The following is a 21245-nucleotide window of genomic DNA, read 5'->3' as shown; positions in this document are numbered from 1 at the left end:
GAGTGACCACCGTACAGTCCTTGTGGAGACAAAATCCTGTCCCGACACCCTCTATTGTTGTGTGGCACTACCACTGTGCTAAATGGGATAGCTCCAGAACAGATCTAGCAGCTCAAAACTGGGCATCCAAGAGGGGTTGTGGGCCATCAACAGTAGCTGATGTCCCTCACTCTACCATTATCATCCAATCAGGGGACCAACCCTGGTTCAATGAGGAGTGTAGAAGAGCATGCCAGGAGCAGCACCAGGTGTACCTAAAAATGAGGTGCCCACCTGGTGAAGCTACAACACAAGACTACATGGATGCTAAACATCATGCTAAGCAATCCCACAACCAAAGGATCAGATCAAAGTTCTGCAGTCCTGCCATATCTAGTTGTGAATGTTGGTGGACTATTAAACAGTTAACGAGAGGAAGAGGCTCCATGTACATCCCCAACCTCAACGCTGGTGGAGCCCAGCACGTGAGTGCACCATACAAGGCTGAAGCATTTGCGACCATCTTCAGCCAGAATTGCCAAGTGGATGATCCATCTCTGCCTCTTCCTCAGGTCCCCACCATCACAGAAGCCAGTTTTCAGTCAATTCAATTCACTCCACGTGATATCAAGAAACGGCTGAGCGCACTGGATACAGCAAAGGCTATGGTCCCTGACAACATCCAGCTGTAGTGCTGAAGACTTGTGTTCCAGAGCTAGCCACACCTCCAGACAAACTGTTCCAGTACAGCTACAACACTGGCATCTACCCGACAAAGTGAAATATTGCCCAGGTATGCCCTATTCACAAAAAGCAGGACAAATCCTATGCGGCCAATTACCGCTCCATCAGTCTACTCTCAATCATCAACAAAGTGGAAGTTGTCGTCGACAGTGCTATCAAGCGGCACTTACTCCCAATAACCTGCTGACCAATCCTCAGTTTGAGCTGAATTCCAGAGGTGACGTGAGAGTGACTACCCTTGATATCAACACAGCATTTGACCGAGTGTGGCATCAAGGAGCTCCAGTAAAACTGAAGTCAATGGGACTCAGGGGGAAAACTCTCCGCTGGCTGGAGCCATACCTAGCACAAATGAAGGTGGTTGTTGGAGGTCAAACATCACAGCCCCAGGACATCGCTGCAGGAGTTCCTCAGGGCAGTGTCCTAGGCCCAACCATCTTCAGCTGCTTCATCAATGACCTTCCCTCCATCATAAGGTCAGACGTGGGAATGTTCACTGATTGCACAGCGTTCAGTTCCATTCACAACTCCTCGGATAATGGAGCAGTCCATGCTCGCATGTAGCAAGACTTGGACGACATTCAGGCTTGGGCTGATAAGTGGCAAGTAACATTCGTGCCACACAAGTGCCAGGCAATGACTATCTCCAACAAGTGAGGGTCTAACCACTGCCCCTTGACATTCAATGGGATTATTATTGCCAAATCCCTCATCAACATCCTGTGGGTCACCATTGACCAGAGACTTAACTGGATCAGCCACACACATACTGTGGCTATAAGAGCAGGTCAGAGGCTGGGTATTCTGTGGCGGGTGTCTCTCCTCCTGACTCCCCAAAGCCTTTCCACCATCTACAAGGCACAAGTCAGGAGTGTGATGGAACACTCCACTTGCCTGGATGAGTGCAGTTCCAACAACACTCGAAGCTCGACAACATCCAGGACAAAGCAGCCCGCTTGATTGGCACCCCATCCACCACCTTCAACATTCACTCCCTCCACCACTGGCACACCGTGGCTGCAGTGTGCACCATCTACAAAATGCACTGCAGCAACTCACCACGGCTTTTTCGACTGCACCTCCCAAACCCATGACCTCTACCCTTTAGAAGGTCGAGAGCAGCAAGCGCATAAGAACACAATCACCTCCAAGTTACACACCATCCTGACTTGGAAGTATATCGCCATTTCTTCACCACTGGGTCAAAATCCTGGAACTCCCTCCCCAACAGCACTGTGGGAGCACCTTCACCACACAGTCTGCAGTGGTTCAAGAAGGCGGCTCACCACCACCTTCTCAAGGGCAATTAGGGATGGGCAATAAATGCTGGCCTTGCCAGCGACGCTCATATCCCAGGAATGAATAAAAATCAAGTCTCGAAATATTGTTCTCTTTAATAATTTAATTCAAGGAATGAATGTAACTGTGGCCTATCAAAGATAAGACATTAATGTAGTCTAGCGAAGCCCAATATTATAAACTAATTGAAGAGATTGTAAATTGGATAAAAGAATCAGAATTCTATAGTACCCATGGCTGTGGGTGGGGAGTAAATACCAAGATAGTGAGTTTTACATCTCAAGGCTCCTCCTTTGTTTTCTTCAGTAACAGAATACCCGTTAACTGGAAAAGCCTATTAATTGTAGCAGTTTAAGGTGGATGCAATTTGTAATTCTTTCGGACCGGTTTCCCCCTCTACCTTCTAGACCTATATTTCCTTAGCCCAACCCCATGCAATTCTTGTGCGATTTGTCCCACGCTTGCTCCAGTGCTGGACAGTCTGCGCCTCGAATACCTGGAGCCAAAACCAGTGCTCAGAATCCTCCATGGCACATATATCCCAACACACCTAATGCCTACAACCCGTGCTCCATAAGCTGGTAAACTTGCAGCTGAATGTAGATAAAGAACATAGAAACATAGAAAATTACAGTGCAGAAGGAGGCCATTTCAGCCCATCATGTCCATGCCGGCCAACAAAGAGCCACACGGCCCTTGGTCAGCAGCCCTAAAGGTTACATATAAACCTATGAACAATGATGGAAAGGTAAAGAGCACCCAGCCCAACCAGTCCACCTCACACAACTGCGACACCCCTTATACTGAAACATTCTACACTCCACCCCAACTGGAGCCATGTGATCTCCTGGGAGAGGCAAAAACCAGATAAAAACCCAGGCCAATTTAGGGAGAAAAAATCTGGGAAAATTCCTCTCCGACCCATCCAGGCAATCAAAACTAGTCCAGGAGATCACCCTGGCCGTATTCTATTCCTTGCAGTACTTGCCATTATATCTGCGCCGTCCAACAAAAGGTCATCCAGTCTAATCCCAATTACCAGCTCTAGGTCTGTAACCCTGCAGGTTACTGCACTTTAAGTGCCCATCCAACCATCTCTTAAAAGTGGTGAGGGTTTCTGCATCCACCACTCTTCCAGGCAGCAAGTTCCAGATCCCCATAACCCTCTGCGTAAAGAAACCTCCATATAATGGGGCAGTTTTTAGAGGTTTCACAACCAGTGTGCCAGTGTGGAGCCTGACTAACAACAGAGGTGAGGCTGTCAGCGTGGGCTCAATGTCCCCAACCCACTCGCAGAGCCGCACACCAGGGGCAAAGGATCTGAATGTGTGTATAGCCACGGTCTTGCTACACATGCACTTTGATTCGCTCAGAGGCGGAGTGCCGTTGCTCAGGCATATCTGTCATGTGGGATGCAGTGTGGAAGTGGCTATCGGTGTACTAAAGAAAAGAAAGACTTGGATTTATATAGCCACTTTCATGACCACCGGGCGTCTCAAAGCGCTTTACAACCAATGAAGTACTTTTGGAGTGTAGTCACTGTTGTAATGTAGAAAATGTGGCAGCAAATTGCGTACAGCAAGCTCCCACAAACAGCAATGTGATAATGACCAGATAATCTATTTTTTTGTTATGTTGATTGAGAGATAAATCATCATCATAGGTGGTCGCTCGAACGAGGATAACTTGCTTCCACACGAGTTCACAGATGTTTCAATGAAGGACCCGATGTTCCAGTCCTGAACTCCAATTGAGGGGGCCGTTGCACAGCAGCCACCACAAGGGCTTGACAGAGCTAGGTCTTTATCCAGTGGCAAGGGTTAACCAGGATGTCTGGAGACCTGCTCTGCTGCACGGACCTAGTGCGCACACACATCGCAGTGTGGGCTGGCCCGTGCTGCCCCTGGGCTCTCGGCTCTTCCTTGAAAGAGATAAATACTGGCCAGGACACAGCAAAACAGAATGGCCAGCTTGCACCAGTATACTACGGCTAGCGTGAGTGCAGCTGCCTTATTTAACGCTCCTCACTTGTGCTGCTCAGGTGCGTATAACAGCAGCTTCAGTAGGTGATGTGTGTGCGCTGACGTGTAGCCTGATGAATTTGCTGGACAATGAGACAATTTCTCACCCGATGATCGATCTCTCTCCTGGGATGGGGAATGTCCCTCACCGACTTCCTCGTAACCTATTTAAGAGCAACAGTGGCATCCTGGTGGGGCTCTAAGACAATGGCCCCAAGTTTCGTGCCACGGTGAAAACGGCGCACCTCCGAGCTGGTGCGCCTGTTTTTCGCGCCGAAAACTGCGCCTAAAAAAAAATCCGATATTCTCGAGCTCCTTAGCGCTCGATGTCTGCTTGGCGCGGCGCACTCTTCGCAGCAGGGGGCAGAGCCTAACACTCGCGCCGATTTTCTAAGCAGCAGAGGGCGGGTACAATTTAAACTAGCCTTCGTGGTGCCGGCAACCCTGTGCGTGCACAGTCTCACACAAACATTGGCACTCAGCCATTTTTAAAAATACTGCAGATAAAGTGAAGATTTGTTTCTTGGACCCCTGCAAAGGCTTGTAATTTAATTTTTGAATAAATCACCTGCTGAAATCAGTGAGTTCAGCTGTTCACTGCTAAACTTGCAGAACCGGTGCTGCATTGGTGCATGCAAATTAAGGACTGTGTGTTTGGAGAAATAAGAGTGCCAATTCAACTTTGCAATGGATCAACGTCCACCAAGAACAAAGAATTTCTTGCATGAGCAAGTGGAGATATTAGTCAACGTAATTGAGCAGAGATGGCAGGAGCTAGATACCAGCAACAGAGGTCGCATAAAAGTGCCACCAAAAGAAATGAAGAAACGCTGGAACCAAGTTGCAGAAGATTACTGTGCAGTGGTGCATACTATGAGATCTGGAAGCCAGTGTAAAAAGAAATGGCACGACCTTGGTCAAGTAGTTAGTGTAAGTAATATTTCCCATTTTTAATTTAATCGTAATTGTAACCTGGCTATCTATGTCCCACCTTGCAGACTGACACACTCTGTAAAAAGTTATATTTTACTCTTTGCAGAAGAAATTGGCCCACAACAAAAGAGAGGCAACTCGGACAGGAGGAGGCATGCCCAATCTGCATCCACTGACACCCTTGGAACAAAGGGTAGCTGCTATGATGAGTCGTACATGGAGAAAAGCAATCTGTACAGCACAAGCTGGGCCCGCACGCGAGGAAGAGGGTAAGTCCTGAAAATGCATCATGGCCCTTTAAATCAACCTGCTATGTGTGAGAGTACTCATGCCACCCATCCGGCCCCCTCCCTTGCTGTTAAGCATTTGACTGTTCTGATGTATTTTGATGATGATGATGACGATGCTGCTGCTGCCAACCCTGAGGATCCTGAGGGTGCAGAACAAGAACCAGTACAACCAGCTGCAGACGATCCAGACTGGATGATGGCAGCGATGACTGACATGTCTGCAGGGGAGAGCTTCCAATTTAATGTTTGAGCCCCCATCAAGAGGCATCAGAGTTTCAACCCCTAGCATAGGTCTTGGTTCCACCTTCCATGGTTTTGCTTCCGATGTTGCGGGTCCCAGTGGTGCTGCTGGTATAATGCAGCATTCTACAGTCCGTGCACTACCGTCCTAGCCTGCGCCTCCCTCTCGCATAGGTTCTAGTTCCACCGACTATGGTTTTGATTCCGACGCTTCGGGTCCCAGTGTTGCTGCTGATATCATGGAACAGTTTACATCCATTCGTCCAACATCCCAGCCCACGGCTCGCACTCGAGTGCTGTCGTCTGGAACACCGAGCGTCCTACCGTTCCAGCCCGAGCCTCTCCCTCCAGTTCTGCCGTCTGGAACACAGAGCGTCCCACAGTCCCAGCCCGCGCCTCCCTATGTAGTGGTGCCGCTTGCAACACCGAGCATCCCACCGTCCGTGCCCGCACCTCCCAGTGTGGTGCCACAAGGCAGACCCAGGCAGAGGAGAAGGAGATTGGAGACACGCTCTCCTGAGATGCAGCGTGCAACAGATGCGACTCAGGTTGTGGCATCGGGTATGGAGACTAATGAGCTTACCCGATCACTCATCAGTGGCGTCAATGCAGTGGGTGAAGAGTTGACGGTCCTGACGGGAGAAATAGCAGTAATGACACGGGAACTTAGGGAGGGAATGTCCGAGGGAGTGCAATCGACGACACAGGCCGTCAGGGAGGGCATGCAAGTGTCGGCACAGGCCCTCGGGGGGCCTGGTTGAGGTAGCTGCTGCAATAAGGGCACACAGCCCAGCCAATCAAATGACACCCCCATGAGGGTGAACATTCACTGAGATATGGATGAGAGATGGTTGCAGCCTTTCTTTGCTGCTTTTGTTCTTGTTCTTGATGTAGCTGTAGTAGCGTTTTTCAAATTGAAATTGTTTTGTAAGTTTTGTAACTTTACAACTTATAAGGGATCTTATGGTTTTTAAGTGATCTTATAGTGTAAATGCTCTCTTTTTTTTTGTATCTTATTTAATTTTGCACCTAAAAAGTGATCCTGAAGTTTAAGTGTTCGTCAGAGTGTAAGATTTTTCACAATGAAACTGTTTTGTAAGTTTTGTAACTTTACAACATATAAGTGATCTCAGGGTTTTCAAGTGATCTTATACTGTAAATGCTCTCACATTCTGTAAATTATTTAATTTTGCATCTAAAAAGTGATCTTGAAGTGTAAGTGATCTTAGAGTGTAAAATGTTTCACATAGTGTTTTGTAACTTTTGTAAGTTTTACAAGTTTATAAGTGATCTTAAAGTTTTTAAGTGATCTTCAAGAGTCATATTAAAAAGTATAGTTTGATACAACAAATATTTTATTAGAGTGACCTTAACTTTTCAATAAAATATTTTTTCATTAAAACTGTTTCATGTTCCATTAACACAACACAACGTAGGAACAACTGCAAAGAATAAACATGTCCATGCGCAAAAGTTGTCGCAGAGCCCTCAGGCATCAGTAGTTGAAGCGTTCACGGATGAGCTGCTGGCGCAAGTCTCGAGCAATCATTAAAGGGGCACGATGGACGGCCCTCCTCCGACCTCGTGCTCCGGCATCAGGCACTTGCATGCTTTCCTGATTGTCGTTATCATCCACATCCTGGTCTTCCGTAATACTATCATCATGCACTGGACCCTCACGTCGGTCTTCGGGTTCCACTACCAGCTCCTGCTGCCTCATGATGGCTAAGTTATGAAGCATGCAGCACACAACAGTGAAGTGACCGACAATCTGAGGAGAGTATTGCAACTGTCCTCTGGAATGGTCCAGGCATCGGAATCGCTGTTTCAATATGCCAATGGTCCTCTCAATGATGCTGCGCGTCGCAATGTGCGCCATGTTGTATTGACGGTCAGCTTCTGTCCGTGTCACGCGTATGGGCGTCATGAGCCAGGTGGTCAGGCCGTACCCTTTGTCTCCCAGTAGCCAGCTCTGCCCTTCTGGCTGCTGCTCAAACATGTCAGATATAATGTTGTCGCGTAGGATGAATGCATCGTGGGTGCTGCCAGGGTATCTCGCGTCGACTGACATAATGCGCTGCTTGTCACACACGAGCTGCACATTGATAGAGTGGAAACCTTTCCTATTTCGGTACTGCTCAGATTCCTCCACGGGTGCTCGCAAGGCTATATGGGTACAATCAATGCAGCCCTGTACCTTTGGGAAGCCGGCAATCCTGAAGAAACCCACAGCCCTCTCATGGATCGCTTGTGCGGTCATTGGGAAATTGATGAAGTCATTCCTTCGCGCATAAAGTGCAGCCATGACCTGGTAAACGCAGGCATGTATTGCACGTTGAGAGATGGCACACACATCTCCAGTTGTAGCCTGAAACGATCCCGAGGCATAGAATGAAAGTGCAGCTGTTACCTTCACTTCAACAGACAAGGCAGTTGTCCTTCTGCTTCTGGGCTGCAAATCTGCTCTCACCATAATCACAGGTCTCAGTGACAACTTCTCTGCGAAAACGCAGCCTTTTCACACAATCAGCCTCGCTCATGTCCAGGTACGAGAGCCTGGTTCGATATTGTCGACGTGGGTAAGGTCTCCTGCCAATCAACCTACGGGCTACGACGTTCCTGGTGCGGTGAGCTCTAATCAATTCTCTCCTATGCAGTGAATTGATGGCAAACCATTGCACAATATGTGGTGTTGACAATGCAGCACCCATTCTGCAAATTTAAATATAAAACTGTCGATGTGGCTGCCTCTCCCTGTCCAAATGGCCTCAGTCCCCCTCACAGCTCGAAGGCTGCTGCTGTATCTTTGGCTGCCGGCCAGCCACTGACGCCGCCCCTAAAGCGTGGCTGAATGGCCTCAAGAACCTTAATGAGCTGCGTGTGTCCTGCGTTGATTCTTCGGCTGCCGGCCAGCCACTGACGCCGCTCATATCTCGTGGCCGAATGGCCTTGGGTCCGTCCGGTGCTGCTTCTTCGCGGCCAGCCACGAAGAGAATGAAGGCCTGCCTCAAGCACTGCAGCTCAGCTCGAAGCTTGCTGCCGCTGCCGTCGAGACACTGACGCCACACCGCTGCCTGTCTCCAACATGAAAGGCCTGCCTGAAGCACTTTCACACAGGTAGGAACATGGTTTATTTAATCTTTTCTTTGCTTATAAATTTTTATTCAGGTTGGATTTATTTGTATAATATTTGTATAAGTATAACTAAGGATTGATTGTAGAATTTAATGACTTCCCTTCCCCCCCTCCCCCCCCACCTCGTTCCCTGCGCCTAATTTGTAACCTACGCCTGATTTTCTAAAGTGTAGACAAGGTTTTTTCGAGCGTACAAAAATCTTCACTTACTCCATTCTAAGTTAGTTTGGAGTAAGTTTTCACTCACAAAACTTTGAAATCAGGCGTAAGTGGCCGGACACGCCCCCTTTTGAAAAAAAAATTCTGTTCCAAAATGAAACTGTTCTACCTGACTAGAACTGGAGCAAACTAAATGTGGAGAATTCCGATTTCTAAGATACTCCGTTCTACACCAGTTGCTCCTAAAAATCAGGAGCAAATCATGTGGAAACTTGGGGCCAATGAGAGGAAATGGTTCACAATGTCACATTGGGGAGCAACAATGCCTCAGTGATCCCTTCTGCTCTGTGAAAATAACAACAACAACATCTATTTATATAGCACCTTTAATGTCTCAAGGCGCTTCACATGAGTGTTACGAGATAAAAATTTGACACCGAGCCGCAAAAGTAGAAATTAGCGCAGGTGACCAAAAGCTTGGTCAGAGGTCGGTTTTAAGGAGCATCTTGAAGGAGGAAAGCGAGGTAGAGAAGTTTAGAGAGGGGGTTCCAGAGCTTATGGCCTAGGCATCATCATCATCATAGGCAGTCCCTTGGAATCGAGGAAGACTTGCTTCCACTCTTAAAATGAGTCCTTGGGTAACTGAACAGCCCAATACGAGAACCACAGTCCCTGTCACAGGTGGGACAGATAGGCGTTGAGGGAAAGGGTGGGTGGAGTGTTTGGTTTGCCGCACGCTCTTTCTGCATCCTGTGCTTGTTTTCTGCATGCTCTCAGCGACGAGACTCGAGGTGCTCAGCGCCCTCCCGGATGCACTTCCTCCACTTAGGGCGGTCTTTGACCAGGGACTCCAGGGTGTCAGTGGGAATGTTGCATTTTATCAAAGAGGCTTTGAGGGTGTCCTTGAAATGTTTCCTCTGCCCATCATCTAGGCAACAGAAGGCACGGCCACCAATGGTTGAGTGATTATAATCAGGGATGCTCTGGAGGGCAGAATTAGAGGAGCGCAGATGTCTCGGGGGGGGGGGGGGGGGGCGTTGTGGGGTTGGAGGTGATTACAGAGATAGGGAGGGGCGAGGCCATGGAGGGATTTGAAAATAAGGATGAGAATTTTGAAATCGCGCCGTTGCTTAACCGGGAGCCAATATAAGTCAGCGAGCACAGGGGTGATGGGTGAGTGGGACTTGGTGCGAGCTAGGACACGGGCAGCTGAGTTTTGGATCACCTCGTGTTTACGCAGGGTAGAATGTGGGAGGCCGGCCAGGAGTGCGTTGGAATAGTCAAGTCTAGTATAAAAACGTACAATTCTGCTTGGTGATTGAATGGGAAAAGTATGAACAACTGAATAGGAGTAGCAGTTTGGGTATCTTGGAGACATGTGCCATGTAGAGAGCAGTGTATCAGTCAGTTCATCTGCTCTACCATGCAACTTACTGGAGTAGACTTGGTTGTAATGTGTAATCCCTGTTCTCTCGGAAGAAGTGAAGCACAAATATCCTGAGATCTCAGTGCTGCCCGTTGTGTATCCGAGGTTAAATTCACTGCTTAAAAAAAACCCACAATTTTTTAGCGCCCTCATGACCTTGGGACGTCCCACAGCATTTCACAGCCAACAAAGTACTTTTGGAATGTTGTCGCTGTTGTAATGTAGGAAATGCGACAGCCAATTTGTGCACAGCAAGCTCCCACAAACGGCAGTGAAATAGTGATCAGATAATCTGTTTGTGATGTTGATTGAGGGATAAATATTGGTCAGGACACTGGGGAGAACTCCCCTGCTCTTCTTTGCAGTCGTGCTATGGGATCGTTTACATCCACCTGTGAAGTCAGACGGGGCCTCGGTTTGATGTCCCATCTGAAAGACAGCACCTTTGACAGTGCAGCATTCCCTCTGTAATGTGCTGAAGTGTCAGCCTGGATTATGTGTTCAAAGGCTGGAGAGGGACTTGAACCCATGACCTGTCGACCTTGAGGTGGGAGTGCTACCATTGACCTAAGACTGACACCTATGCCGTGGAGTTGCGCACAGGGAACGTGGATTGGCGAATGAAACGTATATCATTGCAGCCCTCTGTGACCTATGCTCTCTTCAATCCTGGAAGGACCAATGTTCAATGAAGTTATCCTATGGTGTAATCCCACGAGAGACTGCCCAAACCCATCATTCCCATTGCTGGAACTGTGTCATGAGTTACAAAAACATATTAAGCAAACCCCATCGGCTAAAATGCAGTGCCAAATTTGATTTATTATTTTCTGGACTTGTCAGATCTAGACCAGTGCTTTGCCAAATACTCTGCGGATTAAAGCGTCTTCTCCTTTTAGCAGAAATACTGAGTGACAACTGTGTTTCCTTTACTTGGCAATGTCATGAGAGTAGTTAGTATTCTGCCTGCAATTTATTATTTAACAGAAAGTACAATTTGTTTCAAGTGGTTTTTTTAATGTAAAATCACATGCCAGATTCACTGTGTGGAGGGGCTAACAATATGTTGTTCCTAATATCATTACAGAGGCGACTGGATCCAAGTTGGCCTCTGTTACCCCAAGGGAACAGTTTTTAAAATAATGTCTGACATAAATCAACGGTCGAGTGGACGAGTGCACAGTGTGAAACGGTACAAAGCAGCGCCATCGTTCAACATCCTGCAGAAAAACCCCGACAAGAGTCTGTATTACTTTGACAGCGATTCAGGGTAGGTCCACAGCTTATTTATACATTGTGACACTCAATGGGGTAATATTCACTCTGGGCGATGGTGTGAAATGGGAGATATTGAATAGGCCGTCCGATACTCAATATTTAATGGATGGGAAAGTTAGGTGAGATATATAATAAGTGGGATATGAGGAACGGGCAGGGAAATGGAGTTGAGGCCAAGATCAGATCAGCCATGAGCTTATTCAATAGCAGAGTAGGCTCAAGGGGCCAAATGGCCTACTCCTGTTCCTATTTCTTATGTTTTTATGTAATGGAGTTAATTTTAACTCTGAGGAATGTAAAACGAGTGATATCAGATCAGCCGCTTTTTATACATCTTGCCTGACTTTCCCATCTATTTAAATATTGTATCAGACAGCTTATTCAATATTGCCCATTTCACACCATCGCTTAGAGTTAACATTACCCCAGCGTATCTGATGGTAGTGGTTTGAAGGCATGGATGTCGATTCCAATTGAAGATCTGTACATAGCCTGAGTCAGGAATCGCCTTGGGGAGTCAGCTAGCTGTTGCTAGAAGAATGAGGGGTGATCTTACTGAAACATATAAGATTCTGAGGGGGCTGGACAGGATAGATGCAGAGAGAATGTTTCCCCTCGTGGGGGAATCTAGAACTAGGGGGCATAGTTTCAGAATAAGGGGTCGACCATTTAAAACGGAAAAGAGGAGGAGTTTCTTCTCAGAGATCCGTGAATCTTTGGAACTCTCTGCCCCAGAGAGCTGTGGAGCCTGCGTCATTGAATATATTTAAGGTGGAGATAGATTTTTGAACGATAAGGGAGTCGAGGGTTATGGAGAGCGGGCAGGGAAGTGGAGTTGAGGCCAAGATCAGATCAGCCATGATCTTATTGAATTATGCTCTTATTTCTTAAGTTCTTATGTTGTCATTGAAACACAAAAGGAAATCTGGATGCTGGAAATCTGAAATAAAAACAGAAAATGCTGGAAACACTCAGCAGGTCAGGCAGCATCTGTAGCGAGAGAAACAGAGGTAACGTTTCAGGTCGATGACCCTTCGTCACAACACAAAATGAGCACCTGCCCATTGTTAGTTCAGCTGCCCACGACGCTGAAGATATCTTCATGTGGGTTGTGGAGGGCACCGACTAGCTTACTCCTCCGCAGTTAGCGTTTCCTAGTTTGAGCAATGGGGATATCATCATCATCATAGGCAGTCCCTCGAAATCGAGGAAGACTTGCTTCCACTCTAAAAGTGAGTTCTCAGGTGACTGAACAGTCCAATACGGGAATTACAGTTTCTGTCACAGGTGGGACAGACAGTGGTTGAGGGAAAGGGTGGGTGGGGAGTCTGGTTTGCCGCACACTCCTTCCGCTGCCTGCGCTTGTTTTCTGCATGCTCTCGGCGACGAGACTCGAGGTGCTCAGCGCCCTCCCGGCTGCACTTCCTCCACTTAGGGCGGTCTTTGGCCAGGGATTCCCCGGTGTCGGTAGGGACAGTAGGCAAGCTGGAAGCCTGTGAAAGGGAAAGCCCTTTCCCCCTCATTTACACCAGTAAGGGGCCGGCGGTTTTAGGCAGCTGAAAAAGGGCTCAACCCAATATTGGGTCTGACGGGCATCCATTGACATGGGCCTCATTGTGCCCATTTTACACCTATAAAAACGGGTGCAACCAGGTCCAATTGTTCCCTCCCCTCCATCCCGACTGTCACTTCGTTGGTGTGGTTCACAGTCTGTAGTATGTCTGAGCGCGGAGTGTGTGCCAATAATGATTTATTCCACTACTCGCTACAATTTTCTTGGTCCCTATTAGGATTCTTTTTATTATCCTTCAAGCAAAACATGTTCGGAAAGGTCACAGTTACTGCTCCAAACACGGCTGTGAGCGGGTGAAGATCCTGGCGCACATCATCACCTGGGAAACCAGCGACTGCTGGCAGAAGGGCTACTCCATGAAACACAGCAGCGTGCCGGCCCGTCTCTTGACTCTCACTGGGCGAGTGACCACTCCTTGCAGTCAGTGTGGTGCCCCGCAGGTAGGCTGCTCACACTGAGGGGCGCTGATAATGAAACCCAGTGGGGGCGGAGGGCAGAGAGAGAAAGAGGAAGAGTGTGTGTTTCCTGCCCCTGTGGCTGGGGCACTGAAGCTCAGGAAGGATATATTGGCCTTGGAGGGCGTGCAGTGTAGATTGAGCAGAATGACACTGCGGCTTAAAGAGATAAATTATGAGGACAGGTTGCCTGGTAGTCCCTTGAGTTTAGCAATGTAATGTATGTACCTGTGAGTATGCTCACAGGTTTGTGGAGCTGCTGCTGTAAATCCCCTCCGTGCCTTTCAGTTCTGTGCGGAGGGGTTTCCTGTACGGGCTGCTCTTGCACACTCTCCACTTTTCCATCCTCGTCTGCCGTCCGGACACGCCATGGCGCACCATCTTGCTGTCCGGAGGAAGCGGGGGTCCCCAATGGAGTGCTCTCTATGCGGGAGTCCTCCCACTATTTATTGGGGACTTGGCCTGGAGAGTGGTGCATAGAGCAGTCCCGTGCAATAGGTTTTTAAGCCGGTTCACGGACTCCCAGGCCGCCTGTAATTTCCACGTATATGTTGAGTGTGTGAGGTTGCAGCCTCTCTTCCAATATTTGAAGGGGCGGCTGCTCAAATTCTGGTTGCACTTCAGTCCCACACTCCTGATCTTTGGGCACCCTGTGCGGAGGGGAGCGGGCAGGTCGGAAGGCCTCCTCGTAGGACTGTTCCTGAGCATGGCCAAGGGGGCCATCACCCGGTCCAGGCAGCGGGCGGTCGAGGGGGTCGTTCAGCCCGACTGCCTGCCTCTCTTCCGCGGTTACATCCGAGCCAGGGTGTCCCTAGTGATGGAGCACGCGGTGTCCACCGGTACGCGAGAGGTGGGCACCGGAGAGACTGAGTGCATCATTACAACAGGGAACAGAATGTTAATTTGATTGGCAAAGTTCCCAGTTAATTTCTAAATTTAAAGGACCTAGTGCCCTTACTAAAATTGATTTAATGTTACATTAAAATAGTTGTAGAGCTGCTGCCTTGTGAGTGGCTTAACCAGTCACGTGATGTTCACAAGACTCAACGAAACCCCAGTCAGTTGGGTCTAGGTCATCCACAATGAGCTGTGTGGTTGTGGGCCTTGTGGATGAACTGGTAATGTGTAGTTTGGTTGTTAAACCTTTGTTAATAAATCAACTCGTTCTTAATAGCAATGTGTTGCTATGAATTCTTAAGCAAAGAACCCATGAAGCAAATACATTACAAGCAGGTTGAGGGGTGATCTGATCCTCACTAAAATGATAAATAATAGGATAGATACAGAGAAACTATTTCCCCTGGTGAGGGGATCCAGAATAAGGGGACACAATCTTGGAGTCAGGCTTGGCAGGAGTGACATCAGGAAGCACCTCTTCAGACAGAGGGTAGTGGAACTCTCTTCCCCCAAAAGGCTGTGGATGCTGGGGTTCAAGACTAAGATCAGGTAGATTCTTTTGGGGGGAGGAGGGGGGGTAAGGGATATGGAGCAACGGTGGGTAATTGCATAGCACAATAGGCTCGAGGAGCTGGATGGCCTTCCCCTGTTCTTGTGTTTCCACGATATAGGGAGATTGAACTGGGAGGCATGCAAAGCCACAAAGGACCAGTCCTGATTTTCTTTCCATTAATTTAAATGGAGATGAAGGTTGGGTGGGCTGCTCTGTGGAGGTGGGCTCCTCCCTGGGGGTGGGCTCCTCCCTGGGGGTGGGCTCCTCTGCACACAGTGTTCTGTGTTCAGTCACTGGGCCAGGAAAATCCCCCTTCGAATGAACACATTCTCTATTGTGTGAATTGTGAAGGATTATGCACCTCCTTACTTTGCTTTTTTGATATTACCAATACACTGTAAGTTGCTCAGAGAGCCTTCATTGACTGTGCCTTAGTTCTCGTGTCCAGTAATTATCAGTAAGTGATCTAATGTCCTGTGAGTACAAGAGTGAAATGCCTTTAGGTTGCAGAGGATTACTGGAATACAACGGTGATATTCAAAACCAGATCACAAAGTTGTTGAAGGCAATATAAATGTAAATCTGTCAATCCCTCGCTCCCTGCTGGGACCTACACTCAGTCAGAGCCGATCAGAGATACTGTGGGCTAGAAATTGGCCAGTCTTCCCACCCGTTTTTTCGGTGATATTTTGCCTTTTTTGATATTAAAAGATGCTCACCAAAATTGGCCAAAGTTGTGCGCCAGCTGAAAAACAGACCGCCGCCATGCAACGCCAAAAAAACTGATACGGCTTTAAATTGGCCGTTCGGCGCACCCGTATTCTGCACGATTAAAAACCGCCCGAGAAAAGCCTGCATTGCAGCGTCAGAGACAGCGGTAAGTATGAAGACCTGAAAAAAAGGCAAGTTAAAGTTTTTGGGGCTGAAATTGCGGTCGGAGGCTTCCCGCGGGCAATTGCCTCCGACCTGGAACATTTCTCCGACAGTACCTGGTGGTCCGGGAGGAGCGTGGGATTCCGGTGGGGAGGCCTTCTCTTCCCGCGCTGCGGAGCGCGCTCCCGTCCTCCAGGTTCCCACGCAGAAGGTGCAGTCATGTGTGACTGCTCAGCCAATCAGGTACAGTATTCCACAGCTTTCTATTAATAGCAATGGGAACTCCGTATCTACCAGTTCTCATTGCTATTAATGAGAAAAAAAACAAACACACTAATAAAAAATAAAAAACAGACCTCACATAATTAAAATTAATTGAAATTAAAATTGATAAATGCCTTAGAAAAAAACAATATTTTTCCAATTTTTTAAAAAGTTTTGTAATTCGGGTTAAAAATAAACTTACCTTAGTGGGCAATGTTTTTAACAATAAAATGTGTTTATTTAATTTAATTTTATCATATGTGTATGTTTTTAAACATTTACGCCTGTAACAGTAGGCTATGTGCCTCCTTTTTCAGGCGCAAGAGTTTTGAGGACATTTGCTGGGCACGATATGGGTAAATCCTGCAATCTTGCCCGTGCAAATGTCCTCGCTCCCGAGATACGGATCATCTGTCAAGCTCCAGCTTTATAGATCGGAAAAGCCGGTTTTCAGCGCATGCGCATTGTGCGCTGAAAATTGGCTTTCCCGATGTCTTCCCGGGTCCATAGAAACTTCGTACGGACCCGGGGAGGCTGGGATTTCCAGGCCATTATTTCTTAATTCTTTTGCAGCGATGACTTAGTTAAGGGTCTTGGTGAATTTTGTTTTTTGAAAATTTTTGGGGTGTGTTTTCCCCCCCTCCCAGGGCCTGTCTTTTTTAGCGGTAATCGGCAGGGGGATGGAGCTGAGTCCATGATCAGATCAGCCATGATCTTATTGAATGGCGGAATAGGCTCGAGGGGCCGTATGGCCTACTCCTGCTCCTATTTCTTATGTTCTTATAATCAGTCAAACATTAAAAGAACATAACATCCGATTACTAGTTGTAGTTTGACATGATGAGAATATTTTTGTCGCAGTCTTTGGACCATGAAGCTTTTGATAAATGCTGGCACTTAGCAGCACTGTCTTCAAATATGGTAGTAAAATATTGTGGCAGCTGTTATACTTATTTATTTAAAATATTTGGTCAGAAAAATAGAACAAATTCCTTTTGAATATGCTAAACCAACATGATTTTGTAAATCTGTCTCTATTCCTGTCCGCATTTACCGTCCTTCCTTTGCCGTGATTTTTGAGTCACATTTTTTTAATGTCAACATTTTATAATTAAGAAACTTCTGTCAATATTTCACCATCGCACTTTGTTGGTGAACCAATCAAATCACTTTATGCTTTATGAAAAAAAAACTGTCAGCCATAATTGCTCACAGCAACTTAAATGTCTGTTGTCCAAAATAAGGTTTTAAATGAAATTTAAAAAAAAAAACATTATTTCACATTAATGTGATAAATTTACCCATTGCATCCTTAAAGTTTTGACTTCAGGACCTTAGCCTGACTCAGTAACCTAGACTTTGACTGAATATTGCCCCCCAGAACCATTGAAAGAATTTAGAACCACATCATTACCTTCTGAGCATGTACAATTTGTAGAATTTCTTGGCATGCATGAGCAGCTTTCTGACTTAAGTAAAGAATGTGTCTCCTCATCCTGTGAGGATTTATGAGCTTTGTTTTTTTTCCACAAAAGAATTTGAAACAAACTGGATATTAAATTCTCAAAGCTGCTTTTCACGCAGGTCTCCCATTTAAAATATTAACAACTGTATGAGTTGCTCATTGAAACTTGTCTGTCATGCGTGCATCGTTCTTTGTTCCAGTCCTACCCATGTCCCCCTCCCTCGCTTCTTTCCGGTGTATCGATGACTGTGTCAGTGCTGTTTCATGCTCTTGCCCCAAACTGGAAAATTTCATCAAATTTCCTCTCTCCCCTCGCCTTCACATGGTCCATCTCCGACTCTTCCCATCCCTTCCTCGACTTCTCTGTCTCCATTTCTGGGGATAGGCTGTCAACCAATAGCTACTGTAGGCCCACTGACTCCCACAGCTACCTGATCACACCTTCCTCCCAGCCCGCTTCTTGTAAAGACTCTCTTCAGTTCTCCCAGGTTCTCTATCTCCATCACATCTGTTCTGACCATGCCACCTTCCACACCAGTGCTTCCAATAGGCCTTCCTTATCGCTCAGCCGAGGATTCCCCTCCATCATGGTTGGCGGGGCGCTCGCTCGACTGTGTCCATCTTATTTCCCGCACTTCTGCCCTCGCCCCTTCGTCTCCCTCCCAGAATCACGATGGGGATCCCATTCTCCTCGCCTTCCACCCCACCAGCCTCCACATTCAATGGATAATCTGCCATCATTTTGGCCACCCCCAGCGTGATGCCACCACCAAACACATCTTCCCCTCCCCTCCCCTTTCTGCATTCCAAAGGGATCCTTCCCTCCACGACACCCTGATCACCTCTTCCATCACCTCAACACCTGCTCCTCACGATGCAGTCTCCTCTACATTGGGGAGACCAAACGCAGACTGGGTGATCGCTTTGCTGAACACCTCTGTTCAGTCTTCAAGCGTGACCCTGAGCTTCTGGTCGTTTGGCATTTTAATTTTCCACTCCACTCCCACTCTGACCTCTTGGTCCTCTGCCTCCTACACTGTACCACATTACTGTTGTAATGCATTAATCTTCCTGTTTATTTCAATGCTGGTGATTCTGACTTCCTAGTCGAATCTCCCAGCTAGGTGGCGCTGTAGCACGAATTTTTACTTGTGGTCATTGGCCGGAGAGGGTCAGGTGACCTCGTCCTACCAGCTTCATCGCATCAGATGACTCCAGTCCAGCAGTGACTCACTGTTGGTCATTTTTCAAAGCCTGTTTTCTTATTTCTCTTTTTTTTCCCCCCAAAGGCCTAATTGTGCCGTTTACTTTTTGTTTCCTGAATCTTTTTATTTTCAAAATCCAATTCCCAGTCTGCAATTGTCTTTTTTATTTTATTTCTGTTTCTGATCCCACTCCTTTTTTTAAGCCAGCTTGTCTTTGATTCCTAATTCTATGCCTTGCAGCCCTATTTACATGCTATGTTTTGTCTGTTTTCCAATCTTTTTTTCAGTCATTTTTCTTCTCTGCTGATATTTCCCCTGCAGGCCTGTCCCCGCTAAGAATGTTTTTGTGGAATTTCATTCCCCACCCAGTCTTCTTTCCTTTTTCCCAACCACTTGTTTCTTCACAAAGCAGCTCAAGATCTCAGCGTCCCTTCCGCCAGCTTCTCTCTCCTCTAACCCCCTCAGCACCCTATCGCATCCTCCACCCATCCACTACCCTCCCCCTTCACTACTATTCCTCCCTTACCAATCATCTGCCAAAAAGCCTCAATATTTTCCTTACCGATACTCGCAATTCCCAAACTCCTCACTTTCCCCCCCGCAACCCAGCAACTAATCCTGCACTCTTCCCCAGTCCTTACAAACCACACCCTCCCACCTGTAGTAACAAATTCTAAACCAGATCCAACTCCACGTACCTTTGGCTCACTGTGGGCTGTGCCACGGGAGATTCACGAGCGTCCTGAGAAAAGTAACAATTCTGTGTTAAGTGGGTTTATCTGTGAGCGGTGCCGGAAATCATCTTGTAAGAGGTCTATTTATTTCCTAGTTTGTTTTCTAGTAATAAGTGAATTCGGTAAATGTTCTTTATGATATCAAGCATTCGATGGTATTGAATAAACCTCTGTTGTATTGCAGGTTGCTATCACGAGTGATCCACACAGAACGTACATCAGAGTCCAGATACAGTCACAGAGTAGAAGCGACATACAAAATGGACATAAATTTGCTTTCATTAAGGTAACTGTAGTAAGTTAGTTAATTCTGAATTTAACTTTCGCTTCAAACCAAAATATATCCAAAAAAGACAAAAGAATTTTATTTAATTATCTTGTCAAAATATTTTGGTATACAATTAAACAAATCACTATGGGTAAAGAACTACTTTTGTTTTTAAGCTGAATTGATTTCATATTGTGGAAACTGCTCATTAGCAACCAGTTGATGTTCAACAGGATCTAGGACTCAACACATCTTTCATCTTATGATGAAGGGGAAGCCAGTTGAGGGTATGGTAGCCTAGTGGTTAGGGTTCTGGATTAGCAACCCACGCTGGTGAGTTTGAACCCCATCATGGTGAGCTGAGGTTAATAAATCCGGTGACCTGCAACCAAGCTCATGGTCTACAGAACTGTAGTAATACCCGCCCTCCTGTATGGCTCAGAGACATGGACCATGTACAGTAGACACCTCAAGTCGCTGGAGAAATACCACCAACGATGTCTCCGCAAGATCCTACAAATACCCTGGGAAGACAGACGCACCAACGTTAACATTCTCGACCAGGCCAACATACCCAATATTGAAGCACTGACCACACTTGATCAGCTCAACTGGACAGGCCACATTGTCCGCATGCCAGACACGAGACTCCCAAAGTAAGTGCTCTACTCGGAACTCCTTCATGGCAAACGAGCCAAAGGTGGGCAGAGGAAACGTTTCAAGGACACCCTCAAAGCCTCCCTGATAGTGCAATATCCCCATCGACACCTGGGAGTCCCTGGCCAAAGACCGCTCTAAGTGGAGGAAGTGCATCCGGGAGGGCGCTGAGCATCTCGAGTCTCATCGCCGACAGCATGCAGAAATCAAGCGCAGGCAGCGGAAGGAGCGTGCGGCAAACCAGGCTCCCCACCCACCCTTTCCCTCAACGACTATCTGTCCCATCTGTGACAGGGACTGTGGCTCTCGTATTGGACTGTTCAGCCACCTAAGGACTCATGTTAAGAGTGGAAGCAAGTCTTCCTCGATTTCGAGGGACTGCCTATGATGATGGTGATTAGAGGGTAGGGGGTCCTGTCACCCAGTCTGTCTCACAGGTGACTCCAGCCCCGCACTGCATGATTGATTCTTGATGCCCACAAGGCGATTAGGGATGGGGAATGAATACTACCTTGCTAGCATTGTCCACATCTCGAACAACTAAAGGTAATAGGTTGAACTAACACTATTTCAAATGTGCAAATGAATAACAGATCTGAGCTCTGAGATTCTGCAGGGATCTCCTGAACAGCTGGGGACCCTCTGCAGAAATTCCAGACACTGATTATATGAACACATAGCTGGATGTTTGAGTGAAAACATTTATTTATAAATAATCTGTTAGCAATTACCAATGCTCGTATTAATCCAAAGAGTAGGAATAAACGGGTCCTTTTCAGAATGGCAGGCAGTGACTA

At 47.1% G+C, this 21245-nt stretch overlaps 2 protein-coding genes across 4 annotated transcripts in view; both read left to right on the top strand.

The window, feature by feature from the left end:
• cemip (cell migration inducing hyaluronidase 1) overlaps nucleotides 1–21245 on the top strand; it is a 259948-nt gene that overhangs the window by 78761 nt on the left and 159942 nt on the right. The window lies entirely within an intron of this gene.
• The window catches only part of LOC139227715 (cell surface hyaluronidase CEMIP2-like), a 198493-nt gene that overhangs the window by 165168 nt on the left and 12080 nt on the right, over nucleotides 1–21245 (top strand). For all 3 annotated transcript variants that reach the window (XM_070858684.1, XM_070858683.1, XM_070858682.1), the window contains 3 exons: nucleotides 11314–11496; nucleotides 13295–13517; nucleotides 19708–19809. In XM_070858684.1, coding sequence (XP_070714785.1) covers nucleotides 11314–11496; nucleotides 13295–13517; nucleotides 19708–19809 — 508 coding nt within the window. The remainder of the gene's footprint in view (nucleotides 1–11313; nucleotides 11497–13294; nucleotides 13518–19707; nucleotides 19810–21245) is intronic.

The sequence above is a fragment of the Pristiophorus japonicus genome, chromosome 17, assembly GCF_044704955.1.
Source record: "Pristiophorus japonicus isolate sPriJap1 chromosome 17, sPriJap1.hap1, whole genome shotgun sequence".
In the NCBI taxonomy this organism is placed as follows: Eukaryota; Metazoa; Chordata; class Chondrichthyes; family Pristiophoridae; genus Pristiophorus; species Pristiophorus japonicus.
Note: the sequence above shows the minus strand (reverse complement) of the source record. Positions and strands in the feature narration are given on the sequence as shown.